Source organism: Planococcus citri, chromosome 2 (assembly GCF_950023065.1).
Source record: "Planococcus citri chromosome 2, ihPlaCitr1.1, whole genome shotgun sequence".
Taxonomy (NCBI): Eukaryota; Metazoa; Arthropoda; class Insecta; order Hemiptera; family Pseudococcidae; genus Planococcus; species Planococcus citri.
The window spans coordinates 18,654,669-18,670,620 of record NC_088678.1 but is presented as its reverse complement, the minus strand read 5'-3'; the positions used below and the strand labels follow the sequence as shown (position 1 = coordinate 18,670,620).

General features: G+C 32.8%; 1 protein-coding gene across 1 annotated transcript; it reads left to right on the top strand.

Annotated features, from left to right (window-relative positions):
- Nucleotides 1–383: 383 nt before the first annotated feature.
- On the top strand, nt 384–4,130 carry LOC135834880 (larval cuticle protein A3A-like). Its single transcript, XM_065348857.1, has 2 exons — nt 384–537; nt 3,395–4,130. Exons 1-2 carry the CDS (start codon nt 523–525, stop codon nt 3,995–3,997), a joined length of 618 nt encoding a protein of 205 aa, XP_065204929.1. The 5' UTR covers nt 384–522; the 3' UTR covers nt 3,998–4,130.
- Nucleotides 4,131–15,952: the final 11,822 nt, after the last annotated feature.

Genomic DNA, 15,952 nt, shown 5'->3' with positions numbered 1-15,952 from the left:
TCTGAAGCTGTCTTTCTGTTTCCTTTTCCACTACCTTATTCGTCTGCAAAAACATCAAAAAACGTACTCCATCATCTAGGGAATCCCCAAACTTCAGACATCACCCTTTACGTAAGTTCAGCATACAATAATTTTACTCTAAATATATTAATTTGTACATTGTTCGTAACTCGAGCCAAGCATCAGCAGCTCGATGGAATGCTGAACACATGGACATGTCGTTCTCTGGTGCACATAATCGCGTCCACAATAAACGAAATAATTCGCGTTTAATCACTTTTCGGACGTTGGTGTACGTTTGAGTCATTCAACTTATAATTAATTCTTATCGCATATCTAATGATTGTAAAGTAAATTTCAAATGTTTTGGCGACGAGTACCTAACACACTCTTTTCAAGAGGTAAGTAATGGGATAATACGATGAATACTTATAAGAGAAATCTTATTCCATCGTGGTCTCAGTGTTCGATTATTCTTTTTCGTTATCAGTCATTTCGTGGAGTTTTTTCCATCACATCAAAATGATCTTCAGAACGGTAAGTTGAGTTTTGAATTTATGTGTTATTTATCGTATTCGCGATGTTCGTGGTTCGTCTTAATTGTATCAAAATCTAATGTCATTGTTCGTTTTTCTTTCCTATTTATCTCCTCGTATTTGAAAAATCTGCGTGTGGTGTTCTTATTTTATTTTTTTTTTGCGAAGTTTTTCATGAGCAAAAATTTGTTTTAAAAAAGTACTCGTACCTGAAAAAGTAACCAAAATAGTTAGAAAATGTGAGCACGTTAAACATTCAAAGTCAACATAAAATCACAAACAAATTCGATCGAGACTTCGATAATTTAAACACAACGTCAGATTTTTGGCAATCGCCAACGAAAAAGTGGTACGTCGTTGCAATTTTTGCCAAAAAAAAAAGTGTGACTGGATTATTTCAGCAAAAGGCAAGTCATGTTTGGTTATTTCCAGCAAAAAAAAAAAACAGACTGAGACAACTTTGTGGAAAAAATTAGACTAGGTATCGTGCAATTTTTTGCAAAAAAAACGACAATTTCCAATCGACATAAAACGAGACTTTTTGGCTATTTTGGACAAAGGCGACGCGACGCTTACTGGATGTAGACAATTTTATCAAATCGAAAGACTTATCACCAATTTTCGTGAAAAAAGTAAACGTTTCTGACAAAGAACGAGTCTTGGACAACTTTAGGAAGGACTTTTGGGAACAAAATAGGATTTCTAGAAAATTTTCGCAAAAATCAAATGTATCTGAATTTTCTGCAAAAAAAAATAAATTTAGGCAATTTTAGGCAAAAACAAGATATTAAGAAATACAGGCGAGAATTTCAACTACTTTCAGCAGAAAACAACATTATTTAATAAAAGACGTGAATTTTCAGAAGTTTTTAGCAAAACAGCAAAACTCAGATAATTTTTATCAAAAAAGTAATGCTCATTAAAAATTGTTGTTAAAACGTGGAAATTTCAGGCAGATTTTCACAAAAATTCAGACTAAAATTTTTGTTAAAAAACTGACACCGACTCACTTCTAACATTTTTAGGCAGAAAAGTTCGATTTTTTGATAAAAAGCAAACCTTGGGCAACTTTTGAGAAAAACGTGAGACATAGAATTTTTTGCAAAAAAGCGACAAATTATTAGCCGTTTATGGAATGAGACCGTTTTGCTATATTGACAAATAAAAATACTTTTTCCAATGGTAGAAAACGATACGTTGAGAGTTCCATTAAAAAGGTGGGCTTCTCAGTAATTTTTAGTAAAAAATGAACAACACTGTTTGCAAAAAGCGAAATTTTTACAAGTTTAGCAGAAGGCAGGCTTCTTTTGCATTTTCTGGAACAAAAAAAAAACAGACTCAAGGACAATTTTACAAAAAAATGAGCCACTTAGAACTTTCAGCAAAAAAGCAAAAATTTCAAGCAACTTTTGGCAAAAAAAAGAGACTCATTTGTAAATTTTACCAAACGCCAGACTTCTTCAGATTTTTGGCAGAAATAAAGAGTTTTGACAATTTTAGCAAATAACAGACCTTTTTGGCAATTTATAGGTAAAAATGGACGTACAGTTTCCTCTCCAAGGAAAATTTCAAATTCTGGATATGATTTTACTCAAGTTAACTCAATATTTAGAATTTTAAATTTTTTTAAAAAATGACGAAATAGCAGAAAGTCGTTTTTGAAAGTTTAATGGGTATAATTTGAGTACCTAAAATTCATTGCCCCCCCCCCTCACATGTCAAAAATCCGAAATATCGTGTAATTAAAAAAAAAGCTGTGAGCTATTCGCTGATTGCAAGATAGTTTTTGCAATTGCTTTCATCGCACTTATTGGTAGATGGTTTCATTGGTTGCTAAGTTCACTTTTAAATAATCAACTTGAAGCTGATTTCTCATTTCTTGATCTTTTTCATAAATAAGTTAGGTACAATAGAATCTACCTAGGTACTAGTTTTATTAAAATGACCGCTCCAAAATTTCAAATTATTATTTAAAAAATCGAATAAAACATGAAAATAAATTAAACTTGCCAGAAAGTGATAAAATTTTAGCAACATTTGCCGAAAATTGCATGAATTATTCTTGAAAACATGTTACATAAAATTACGAAATAAATCATTTAAGCAAATAAAAGTCACTAAAAATCAACAGATTTTTCCCAATTTTACAACAGTCAACCTCACACCCATGATCGGTTTTCTTTCAAGTTTTCTGGTATAATGTTGGAAAGTCAACAATATATTTTTTTTTCAAATCAAAAGATTACGTTCCGACTCTCAAAAAGTTGATCGATGTTCTTCCATTTGAAAAGTCTGGCATAATTCTAAAAAGTGAACTGAATTTTTTTCCAAGTTTTCAAAAGTCAGCGTGACGCTAATTTCGATAAAACCTACGGCTCAAAAATCATAGTCATGTTAAAACTGAAACTCTTGCAATGTTTGTGGCGGAAAAGTGAATATTTTTGAGAAAAAAAACTCAATTTTAGCAAAAAGCGAGAGTTTTTGGAAATTTCTGGCAAAAAAAACTTTTGGGGATAAAAGGAGACTGACAAAATTTTTGGAAATTTTTGGCCCATTTTGACAAACGACAATGCATTTTGCTATTTTCGAAAGTAAGCAAGATTTATTGTTAGACAATTTCAGCAAAATCATGCCGAAATTTTCAGCAGAAAAGCGAGGCCCATTGGTGAGAATTCTAAAAAAAAAAATCATATTGAAAAATATTAGCAGAAAGCCTATCTTTTTTCACAATTCTTGATAAAACAGGGAAAACTCTTTAAAAATTGAATTTTGGAAAATAAGCTATACTCCTGGTAATTGTAATTGGATGAAGGCTACTTGGACAAAATTCAAATTAATTTATGTTTCCATACTTCCAGATCATCTCTGTATTCGCCGCCATCGCAGCCTCAGAAGCTGGTTTCCATCCGTTACCCTACTCTGCCTACTCAGCATACCCATACTCGTCACCTTTCGCTTACCCTTACGCTTTACCTTCAGCACTTCCGGTAAAAACAATAGCTCCAGTCGCAGCAGCACCTTTCGCTAGAGCTGTAGCAGCCCCAGCTCCGTTCGTCCGAGCACTTCCAGCATCTCCAGTAGCTGCAGTTGCTCCAGCTCCTTTGGTTAGAGCAGCAGTCCCAGCTCCTTTCACAGCACCGGTCGCCCCAGCATTTGCTCCAGCCCCTATTCCAGTTCCAGTTGCTGCCCCAGTTCCTGTAGCTGCAGCCAAAATTGACTACGCTGATGCTTACCCCCAATACCAATACGCTTATAATGTCCAAGACACTTTGACCGGTGACTCGAAAGCTCAAGAAGAGATCAGAGAAGGTGATGTAGTCAAAGGAAGATACAGCCTGATTGAAGCTGACGGAAGCAGAAGAACTGTTAACTATTATGCCGATTCGTTGAACGGTTTCAATGCTGTTGTGCAAAAAGATCTGCCCGTTGTGGCTGCTGCTCCGGCCATTGTATCGGTGTAGTTAGCTGATGGTCTGGCTTGAAATAGCATCTTTCCGAATGATCTACTCCGTTGTATAATATTCCACTATGTTCTGTTGATATTTCTCTATGTGTGCCTTATTATGTTTCCTAATAAAGTCGTTTTTATAATTATTTAACGTGGAAATGTTACATTTTTGGGTGAAACAGGTGAACATCTCATACTTTAATGCCAGTATCGGACTCTTGGTGGTTAAATCTTTATCTGAACAATTAAAAAACCGACCCTTGGCGAACAACTGCGTCGAAGTGAGGATTTTTTTTTTTTTGTTTCCTTCTAATCATTTCTTTGAACAGTGTTGACATGGTAAAAGGCCATTGACTGAAGTATCAATTTTTACCTTTTTTTTTACAACGAAATTTTTTCGGCACCAGTTGGGCTTGAACAGGGGACAAGCAGGTATCACTCAATTTTTTTGACACTATTCATTTTTTTGAAGATAACTTTTCTGAAATTGATATCCTATTAACAATGATATTCAATATGGCTGATATTTGGTGGCGCGGCGACAAAACACCGAAAACTGGATACTTTCTCATGCAGTAATATAGGGAAATTGTCGTTTTTGAATTTTTACTCGAAAACGTGAGAGAGTTAAAAATTTTAATATTCTATAAGATTTATAGAGAATTTCCTATTTTTTGGTATTAAAAAAAAAATTAAATCTTGATCAGTTTTGAGGTCATAAACGCTTCTTTCTTTTCTTTCATTTCAAGCCATTTTCAGTGTTTCCCAACTTTGGATTGAAATTGCTTCGAAACTGTAATTTTTTGTGAGTCCAAAATTTTCAGAGTTATTTATTTTTTCCAACGATATAAAAACCATACTTTTCATGTATTTTTCGTTGAAATATGGTTTTTGTACATAACATTAGAAAGAGGAAAAAATTCTGAAAATTTGATTTGAAAAAATCAGAGTTTATACGTAAGTAGGTACCTATAATTAAGTTTCAAAGTAATTTTAATGCAATGTTGCAAATTACTGAAAATGGTTGAAAATTAAAGAAAAAAAATTGAGCTTTATAACCTCAAAAATGATCGAAATCCATTTTTTTTTTGTAAAAAAAAATAGAAAATTAAATTCCTCATAAATCACGAAGAATATTAAATTTTCCAAAATCCTCGAAACTATCCAGTTTTCAACTTTCCATTTCAGCGCCATCTAGTTGTTGTGACACAGCCAATTGGAGAATTTTTTATTCACTCACTCAATTTCAATCTTCAATTTTCTGGCATATGATTGGATTTTTTATTTTCGTACAAAATCAGTGAAGAAAAAAAAAAGAAAAGGTGCGTGAAAAGTACACGGCAAGTATAAAATCCGAACTAATAGAAAAACACGAGGAGAACTACTATGTGCTGAGATTCTCGTTAAGCAAATTTTCATTGCATCCGAAAGAGTCTTTCAACCAGACACTGTAGAAATTCTTGGAGAAAAACAACTATACCCAACCGAACCCGAACTTTTTGAAGATCCAGACATTTTCGTATGTACCTTTTAACAAAGATCGTGAAATGGCTTTATACCCGTTAGAGAAACAAAATCACTATCATCATAGACGAAATCGACTAATGACCATCTCTTACGATATAGGTAAGCATAAGAATTTTCAATTTTTGGGTACCTAACTAAGGAAATAACTACACAATGAAGAAATGTTAAAACTTGCATTCCTTAATACTACCTAAGTGTAATGTTCCTTTGTGTTGATCGCGAAAAAAAAAAAAAAATTGGCAGAATTTTGACAAAATTTATCGGCGACTTTCATTTTGAGTTGAAAATAACTCAGAAAAACTTTCAGTTGTGGAGGTACCCCTGCAGGGGAGATATGGATCTTCAAATAAACGGAATTCCCAACAAAAAAAATCGTGGTTTTTCTGCTCTAGCTTCTACACAACCTGTTTTGGAAATAATAGCCCAGTTCCAAAAGACGTATTTGAAATTCTAAATCGATCGAGAGCATTACCATCAAAATCCGAGGCCACGTTTGGATTTATTTTGAGCGATTGAAAATTTGCGAATTGCTTGCTATTTTAGGGTGTATTCGTGTTTTTCAAAATATTTTAATTTTTGAATAGGTACACACGTCAAAACATCAAAACGATTATTAATTCTGAAAATCAGGAAATAAATATTAGATACACTCGTATATATATATATTTTTTTTTTTGAATAGAGGGAGCCAATTTTTTGATCATCGTGTACACGTAGGTGTATCACCAGTTTCGAAAAACAGAGAAAGCAGCAAACCAATAATTTTTTTCTCAATTTTTTTCAACTAGTAATAAGCATGACCAAAAAATTGGCATCACTGTATTTCAAAATATTTCCCCAGTTTCAGGAATTATGCTTTTCAATGTTTTGGCATAATTAATGAAAAATTTTTGCAATTTTCAAAATTTATACAAATTTACTCAAAAAAATATTTGAAAATTTGCATTGGTCAGCAGAAGCCTAAATGTGCTTTTGGATTTTGATGGCTATGGCTTAGATGGACGTACAATCTTGAAACACTTTCTTTAAGAACTTGGTCATTTTGTATATAACAGGTTAGGTAAGGGTTAAAACGGAACAATCACGAGTTTTTAGAAAATGTCTTCTCTTTGAGAACCCATGTTTTCCCTCTATGGACACCTCCGAGTGAGTGACTTTCAACTCAAAACGAAAGTTTCCACTGAAGTTGTTAAAAATCCTCTCACCTTTTTTCTCGTGAACCACTTCAAGTATTCTAATTAGATAATTAGATTTAATTTTTCTATTGAGTAAATACTTTTTTTTTACCTACCTACTGAGTTTTTAAAAAAAATTTCTCAGATCTTAATTTCAAAAAACAAAAATTTAGTTTGGCTAATTTTTTTAATGTTTTTTTTCAATTTCATTTTTTAGTTGAAAAAAAACGTGTTTTTTCAGCTTTTTTGAGGAAAAAACGCAATTAAGTAATTCTTCAAAATTGAATTAGATTTATTTCTTCGATTTTGTTTAAAGGACAACAAAATCCACAACAGTCTCGATTCAACACTTTTGACGCATACATTTTCGCTGATTGTAAGATAGTTTTTGCATTTGTTTTCACCTTATTAGTTGATGGTTGCATTGGTTGCTACGTTCACTTTTAAATATCAACTTGAGGGTGATTTTTCATTTCATGACATGTAAATACCTAGAGCCTAATAAACCTTCGTAAAAACTGTTTCATTGGCAAAGTGAATGAAGCATTTTGTGGATGCGGATAATGCAGATCTTGCCAAATTGATGACAGATGATACGGATTTAACCATCACAGAGGGAGCTCTCCAGTGGTTGGTTGAAGAGTCTTCCTCATACCAGCGCTGCCTTTGCCAATATCATAATTAATGATGAAGAATCGGAAGTAATATGTTGTAGCAGATGAGTGTGAATAGTAATCTGGTCTATTTTCCATTGTTTTTGATCTGATTTAGTTGAAGAAAATAAACAACTCAAAACTGAATACAACAAACTGAAAAAAAATCGAAAAAAAAAACTAGGATTATCCATTTTAGAATGCTCTGCAGATGAGAGATCAACGTAATGCTATGAAAAAAGATAATGACTCGTTGAAAACTGTCATTGGAAGATATAGGGCACATTTTCAAGCAGTGCAATATTTACAAAAACATCAGAGAATAATTTTTCAAAAATTGAAAACATTTGAGACGTTTTAAACCAAATAAATAACCTTTGTAAATATTATGTAGGTAATTTAATATACCTAGGTAAGTATACAATCAAATTCATTTCCTAAAATATTTCCTATTTATTTGTAATTTCAAAAATTTAAGATGTCCAAAAAATGTTCAATGTGTTTAGTGAAAAATTATAAGTGGTTTCATCTGATTAAATGCGGTAAGTAAATGTCAATTAAAAGTAAAGATTTTATATTTTATGGATGCTCCATTGATTTGGATGAAAATTTTACACAGATATTTATTCTTTATTTCATCAAATTTTCTCATTATTCGGTTTACCTACCTACTCTAATTTTAAAGTTCACTGCAACTTTGGTGAATTTCTTCTTCATAGTATAAAAATCGACTACATGTAAAGAACATAAATTAATTAGATGAATAAAAGGAGAAGAAAAAAGATTTCGGATCATTTATAGGTAGGTCAGTGGTAGGTACCTTAAAAGTTTTGATGTAGGTAATCGTCGGAATAGGTGGTGCCTATGTCTTTATATAATCGTTTCCGTGAAAATTCCAGCTAGAAAAATTCGCCATTAAATGAAGTGTAAATAAATGATCTCTGTAGACTGATTTTCACTACTTTTAAGCGTACATTAGTGCATAAGGTTAAACTACCCGAATATCGAGCCCCATGCATTTTTGTTTTTCAATTTGCTCGGCGCCAAAGTTGAGTAGAAAATCCACTGATGGCTCAAAATGAAGATCAACATATTTATTCTTATTGTTTGAATTAATTTTAATGTATTTTATGAATTGAAGTCGTTTATTTCGTGATTAACTGGTCATTTTTATCAATTTTGAAGGTGGTCAATATTAGGAACATTTTTTTTCAATACCCAAATTTGGCACTTTTTAGAAAAAAAATACGTCGCGTATTAATTATTTAATTCTGTCATTTGCAGAGTGAGCGGACACCCCTTCGTCAATGATTATTGATTACACTAGGCAACGGCATATTTGTTTTCGGGTTGAAAATGGGCTTAATCGATAGTTTAGACCCTAAAACAAAAAACAGAGTGAGGTTTTTCAATTTGAGTTGTTTTTGTAGTCAGGAGAGATGATCAAAGTTGCAAAAATGGCCGTTTTTGCCCTATTTCACGAGCTTGTGGCGACATCAGTATTATGTTTCAAAAAAAACCAAGGTCATATTCGGATTCTACGCACTTTTTTAAGTAAACATCTTTACCGGATTTTTGATTTTCGAACATTTAAGCGCATACGGAAGATTTTTGTTTGTAACATATTTTAAAACTCGGAGCGCGCGACGCTGGCGTTACTCCACGATGTAATCGTGGCGCGGAACCGTGTTCGCGCGAACTAGGCTCTCGTGCAGTAAAAATCTCCTGTTATAGACGAAAATCTTCCGTTTGCGCTTGAATGTTCGAAAATCAAAAATCTGGTAAAGATGTTTACTTAAAAAAGTGCGTAGAATCCGAATATGACCTTGGTTTTTTTTGAAACATAATACTGATGTCGCCACAAGCTCGTGAAATAGGGCAAAAACGGCCATTTTTGCAACTTTGATCATCTCTCCTGACCACAAAAACAACTCAAATTGAAAAATCCTACTCTGTTTTTTGTTTTAGGGTCTAAACTATCGATTAAGCCCATTTTCAACCCGAAAACAAAAAAAAGGTCAAAAATTGTTGCCTAGTGTTATTGTGATCTTTCCGATGAACTTGGGAAAAGATCATTGGTGCGGATTCATATGTATTTACACGAAAAATAATCCCGTTATCGGTTTCGAAGACCGACTCTTCGTTAAATATAATCTTTTACGAACGAATCGATTCACTCTTTGCGAAACATTAAATTGTATTGGAATTGATCTGTTTCCAAGGATTGATTTCTAGGTGAATCATTCGTGAACGGAATAATCAATTTTTAGTGAATCATTCACGAACGAACTGATTAATTGTTGGCGAATCATTCGCGAACGAATTGAATAATTTTTTATGAAACATTCGTTAATAAATCGATTCGCATGAATGGTTTGATTTCTAGGTGAATCACTCGCGAACGGAATAAATAATCAATTTTAGTGAATCATTCACGAACGAATTCACCAATTGTTGATGAATCATTCGTGAACGAATTAAATAATTTTTAGTGAATCATTCGCGAACGAATTAAATAGTTTTTGATGAATCAATTACGAACGAATTGATTCGTATGAGTAACGCGTTCACGAACGAATTGATTCATAAATTAATCAATTCGTTCGCGAATGATTTGCTAAAAATGAATCTATTCGTACGCAAAATAATGGTTCTTTCAAAAAATTAATCAATTCGTTCACGAATGGTTTTCTCAAATGAGTTGAAACTCTCACGAACAATCAGGGATGAAAAGCTAGCCGAAAGCTTAAAGCCGAAAGCTGAAAGCCAAGCAGATTTCCACACTAAGCCAAAAGCTAAAAGTTTGCAAGTTTCATTTTTTCCAAGCCAAAAGCTAGCTAAAAGTTTCATTTTTTTGGCTTTTTCAAAGGCTTTTTGCAGAGTTGAATTCTCTAAATTCAAAAGAAACAAAAAAAATGAAAAAAAAATCATTCAATTTTCTTTTAATGCGATTTAATAAAATGAAAAAAAAAAAGAAAAAAATTCTAGCAATGAATGTTCTCCACTATCACTATGAAATCAATGTACCTGATCCAAATTTTCAATTCCCTTTTTTTGTAAATTGATGGTGTTTCAGCTAAAAGTTTAAAGTTGAAAGCTTAAAGCCAAAAGTTTAAAGCTAAAAGCTTAATGAAATATAGGTGAAAGCTGTTGAATTGAAAATATAAGGGAAAGCCATTGGAAGCCAAAAGTTTGGCTAAAGCAAGCTGTAAAAATCGAGATAGCCGAAAGCTAAAGCTAAAAGTTTCAATTTTGAAATTTCAAGCTAAAAGCCAAAAGCTGAAGTTTCATTTTAAGGCTTTTCATCCCTGCGAACAATTCACTGAAAAATGAATCAATTTATACGTGAACATTAATTCGTTTGAAAACAGATCATCTTGTAGGTACATAAACGATTCGTTCAAAATAGGTAAACATCGAGACGATTGATAAAGTTATAAGGAAAAAAGGTAAGATTCCGTTTTTTTTATTTTGATTTTGTTTCCAATAAACTTACTAAACTATACCTACACATTTTTGTAGAAAAAAAAAATGGCAAAACTCGACAATTATTCTTTCAAAATTTAGTCAGCAGAATCGACGACTATCAGCATAACCCAAAATTTGGCAGCTTTTGAGTTTATTCGCGGGCAAAATTAGGTATGTGAGAAATCCGTATGGGGTGAATTGGCACAAAAATGTAAGATTGCTATCTACCCTTGACACCTTCAAAAATGATAAGATTGCAAATTCAGTCAGAAATTTCAATCTTTGGCAATCTCGAACCAAATTTTTTTCAAACTCGCATCCAAACTCGAACCAAATTTGTCAAGTCAAATATCTCCAAATTTACAATTTTCATTTGATAAATTGAATTCGAAGCCCAGGATTTGTTTTCTGTGCTCTTTCTCACACGTCGACTAAATCAAGTAATTAATCGTTAATGGGAAAACGACATAAAAACTGTTTTGTGAAAAAAACAAGACGATGAAATACGTGTGAGTACAAATCCTACACAACGAGGCAACGACACAGAAAAAAACCCAAGTCTGGCTTCGCGGTTGGTTAAAAAAGCTTACAAACAAAACCCAGTTTTTTTTCCTCGCGATGGTAGCTCGATACTCGTACATTTTAGCGTATGATAAAATAGGCCACTTTGCTCGCTTTACAAGAACGTAGTTTTCATCGCGATATTAAAAATTCCGAATAATTTTTTTCCTTTCTAAAGCAAAAAAGTTGTTGGTTTTTTAAGTACTACTAAAATAAAAAGTGTTACATGTTACACGTAGGTGTAAGTAGAGGCGCACACAGATGACGACCAGTGAGAGAGGCGGAGTGAAATACAGACGCGTAGACGGAGACCGAGTAAAACAAAGCCACGAATATCAGACATACTAGTACATAGTAGTACGAGAAAGCGAGAGAGGTAAAAAAAAAGTAAAAAAAAAAAAGAAGCGAGCTTAAAAGTCGACGAACCTATTGAAAAAGTCTGAGCATCTATTGTCTCGGTAAAAGTCTAAGAGCTGACTCATTAAAAAATGAGTAGAGGTATTCTGCGCGTCGTCGTGTAACTTTGTACAGAAAAAGATACATGTTTTCCCTTATAAATATTCAGCCTACTGGAAAACAATTTCCCCGGTCGTGTTTTTACAATGCGCCCGAAATGAGAGAACGTATACTACTACGTAGTGTACAGGTAGGTAGGGTAGTGGTACTATATACACGAAAATTGTGCAACGCCGTGTCGCAATGCTTCTCGTCTCGACTAGACGAGCTCCTGTGAAGTAAAATCAAGTGGAAATGGATTTTCTTTCCAAGCTGACGTCGTCGTCGAGCTTAATTCGAAATGAATTAAAATTTGTGTACGTTTAATATTCAAAAGGTGCAGATTGTTTTCGAGCATTTTTTTGATGCACGGATGAGACGAGGGGGTGTTGGCGAAGAAGAGGTGGGTTCCCTTTCTTTTTCTTTTGTAGTGTCCTAATTTTTTTTTACACGTTGGAAGTGGTGTTGAATTGGGGGATGTGTGTAACTGTGTATGTATATATACACGATCTTATAAACAAGCAGCTGTAGGCATATAAAAATGAAATATGCAGGATTTAGTGCAGGAGAATGGTATTTTCGTGCGATTTCTCAGGTCACAGCAAAGCATAGAATACCAGAAATTTCCAATTCTTGCTTTTCTAAAGGAGTTTCAAACCGATTTTTTCCAAAAATGGAAAAACAGGTGAAGGTAGCCCTCCTGAAAATAATGTAGCACGAAATTAATCTTACTATACCTTCATCGAGCTAGAAGATGTCCATGTTCGTTTTCAGATTCTTTCTTCAAATTTTCAAATTTTGACGTCACCTCGAAATTTTTTAGAGGGAACAAAATAGGGTGGTCAGTTACTTATTTCATCTTTTTCAACTCAAAAACACAGTTCAGCCAGAGACGTGCCAAACGGAGGTCGAGGTGTCTCGCCCCTCCCCCTCTGTCTCCAAAATTAAAGCGAAAAGTTGTGATTTGTCAAGGGAAAGTCAAATAATCATCAAAAATCATGTTTTTTTTTCAAAAGCTTTCGCTTTATTGCTTAGCTGGGGCCAGATTTTCTCTGACCAAAGGTTGAAAAGAAGAAAAATTGCTTTACTTGGAATTTCCCAGAAAGGCCTCTCCATTCCAGCCAAAACTTTCATAAGTAAAGTCACAATTTTTGGAAACAATTCAATTATTGAGAGCACGAAATTAAAATAATAATCAATTGAAGGGTAGAAAAACTGACCCTTTCGCATAAAAAAATGTTGTTTTATTGTTTTAATACTCCTAAATGCTGCTGCTACTGCCATTTATCAGATCCAAGCTGATATTCATCAGATCATAAGACGACTCCAAGTTTAAAATGAAATGGACTGACAACAAAACCGAATTACTGATTGCCGAGTACAAACTGCTAAATTCCGAATGAAACAAAATAAATACAAATACAAATATAAAACAAGCGATCAGTGAACCGCTGATTGCAAGATAGTTTTTGCATTTGTTTTTTTTTTTTTTTTTTGAATACTTTTACTAATTACAGACTACAGTGATGCGATATCATCGATATTGTTAAAATATCGACAGTTTCATTCAATAATTAAATAAAAATATTGCCATTGATTTAATAAAAACACTAATGCAAATTTGAAATTGTAAATTTTTCTTGGAATTGAACGGGTTTGAGAAAATTTTCGCCTGGACAGAAGAGGATGAAATTTCCTATCGATTGGTCCATTTTTTTTTTAATTTCGTAGATAAATTGCGATTTTCACATTATTTTTATGAGCAGATTTTTTTGTGTGTTAATTATAAAATTGAAATTACACGAAATTTTAGAGGGAACACATCGGTAGTGTGGTTAAAAAACCAAAATTTTCAGAATTTCATCCTCTTTCAAAATGATGTTTTTTTTTTTACCAAGAACGCTTGCGTTTGCCGTTTAAAAGTTTCTAAAGCTCAAAGTTGTAGAAAGTAATTACTTACTATATTTTGGTAAAAAATCATTTGAAAGAGAATAACATTTTTGAACATTTTGGTTCATTAAATTACACTATCTATGTGTTCCCTCAAAATTTTGCGTAATTTCAATATTGGCATACAAAAAAAAAAACTGTCCATAAAAATAATATGAAAATCCCTATTTCTGTATGAAATTGAAAAAAAATGTACCAATCAATAGGAAATTTCTCCTTCTTTAATTCATGTCCAGACAAAAATTTTCCCAAACCCCCTCAGTTTCAAGAAAAATGGAAGGCTTAAAAAATTTAAAAATCAATATTAAAATGGAGGCCATTGAGATAAAATATGTTCAAGTCCTTACAAAAGGCATACACATTTCGTTATTTCAGGCTTAGGCATTTGTAATTTTTTGAGCATTTTTTAATTTACTGTCCAATGTGTTTTTTTGAGAATATAATGGGTTAATCGAGTTCAAATGAACTTTTGTGTGTTTTAATTCGAGAATAATTTTATTTCATGCGTGAAAATTCGAAATATGACTGCTTAAAGTCATCCAGTCGCGAGTTGTGCCACCTATGAAAGGCTAAATAGCCATTGCCGATGGTTCAAGATGTCTGGAATGAATAAATTCTAATTTAAATGAATTAGATTGAAGTCTCGAGATAACTAATGAAAATAGTTGAGGATTATCTTCGTAATATAACAAATCAAATGGTTCAAGAAACAAGTAATCAATAATTTATTAGATAATTCAGGTACGAATTCATAAACATGTGTTTATTTCCAATAATATGATCAATGAATTGATCTTTGTATATTCGAAAAAAGTAATGGTGATTATATTTCTGAAGTAATTTAGAATTTAGTTTGATTATTTTTATTCGATTTTCTTGTATTATTTTCGATCTAAAAAGCATTAGTATGCCAGGGACAAGTCGCTCTATTTTTGGTTTACGTAAATTATTGACCATTTTGGTCCTTGTAAATATTCCCCCTTTTTGATTCGAATATTTTAAATATTAGTGGTATAGTAGGTTACCTATTTATCGTGCTCTTTTCCTATACCTATCCATATTTCCGATCCTACCTACCTTTCCCATGTCTCTTTTAGCTCTGTTACCTTCCTCAAATAAAATCGTCAATCCTTCACAGTAAAATTCCCCACATAATTTTCTTCCTATTTATGAATCTATACCACAACGTTGAAAAAGAAAACGATCGTAACCCAATGTATGTATTTACTTTTTAAAATCATGAAGTGTCTATGAAATAAAAATAATTTTTCCAATACAGGATGTCCGTGGAATGGTGGCACTAACTTCAGATTTAGATACAAACGGTTACGACTAAGAAAAAAGGTTATGTGATGTGTGACCTATCTTGAAAATTGAAGGGGCAAAATACGTTTTCAAAGTCTAAGAGCCAAAATCCAATTTTGACCATGGGGGTCGATAGTATACTTTGAAAAATGAACAAAATTACCTATTATGACTTTTCGCTCAACTTGCAAATTGAGGAGGCAACAATAATAATTTTCAATTTCAAAAAATTGCGACGAATAAAATAAATGCGGAAATGAATACTACGCCAAAAAATAAACAAATTTTGTTATAATCATTGTTTTTCTCACTCCAAAATTTAAAAAGTTTTAGAAGCTCGAAAATTGTAAATTTATTGTAATTTTTAGCAAATCAAAAATTGTTGAGCTTCAAAACTCTTCAAAATTTTAGAGTAAGAAAAAAAATTATCATAACAAAATTTGTTTATTTGTTGACGTACCTACTACCTATAGTATTCATTTCCGCATTTATTGTTTTTATCGCGATTTTCTGAAATGGAAATTTATTTATGGCCCCTTTCAATTTGTAAGTTAGGCAAAAAGTCATAATAGGTAATTTTGAAGTGATTCCGACCCCCATGGTCAAAATTGTATTTCGGCTCTTGGATTTTGAAAACGTATTTTGCCCTTTAGATTTTCAAATTGGCAACTTGTTCATCTTACGTTTTTTTTTTACTCGTATCCAGTTGGGTATATCGAAATCTGAAGTTGGCATCACCACTCCTCGAACACTCTGTAAACAGATGCTGATTTCGCTAACGACAAAGGGAAATCGAAAAGTGGTATTATGTTGACTATCGGTGCCTCGGTGGTA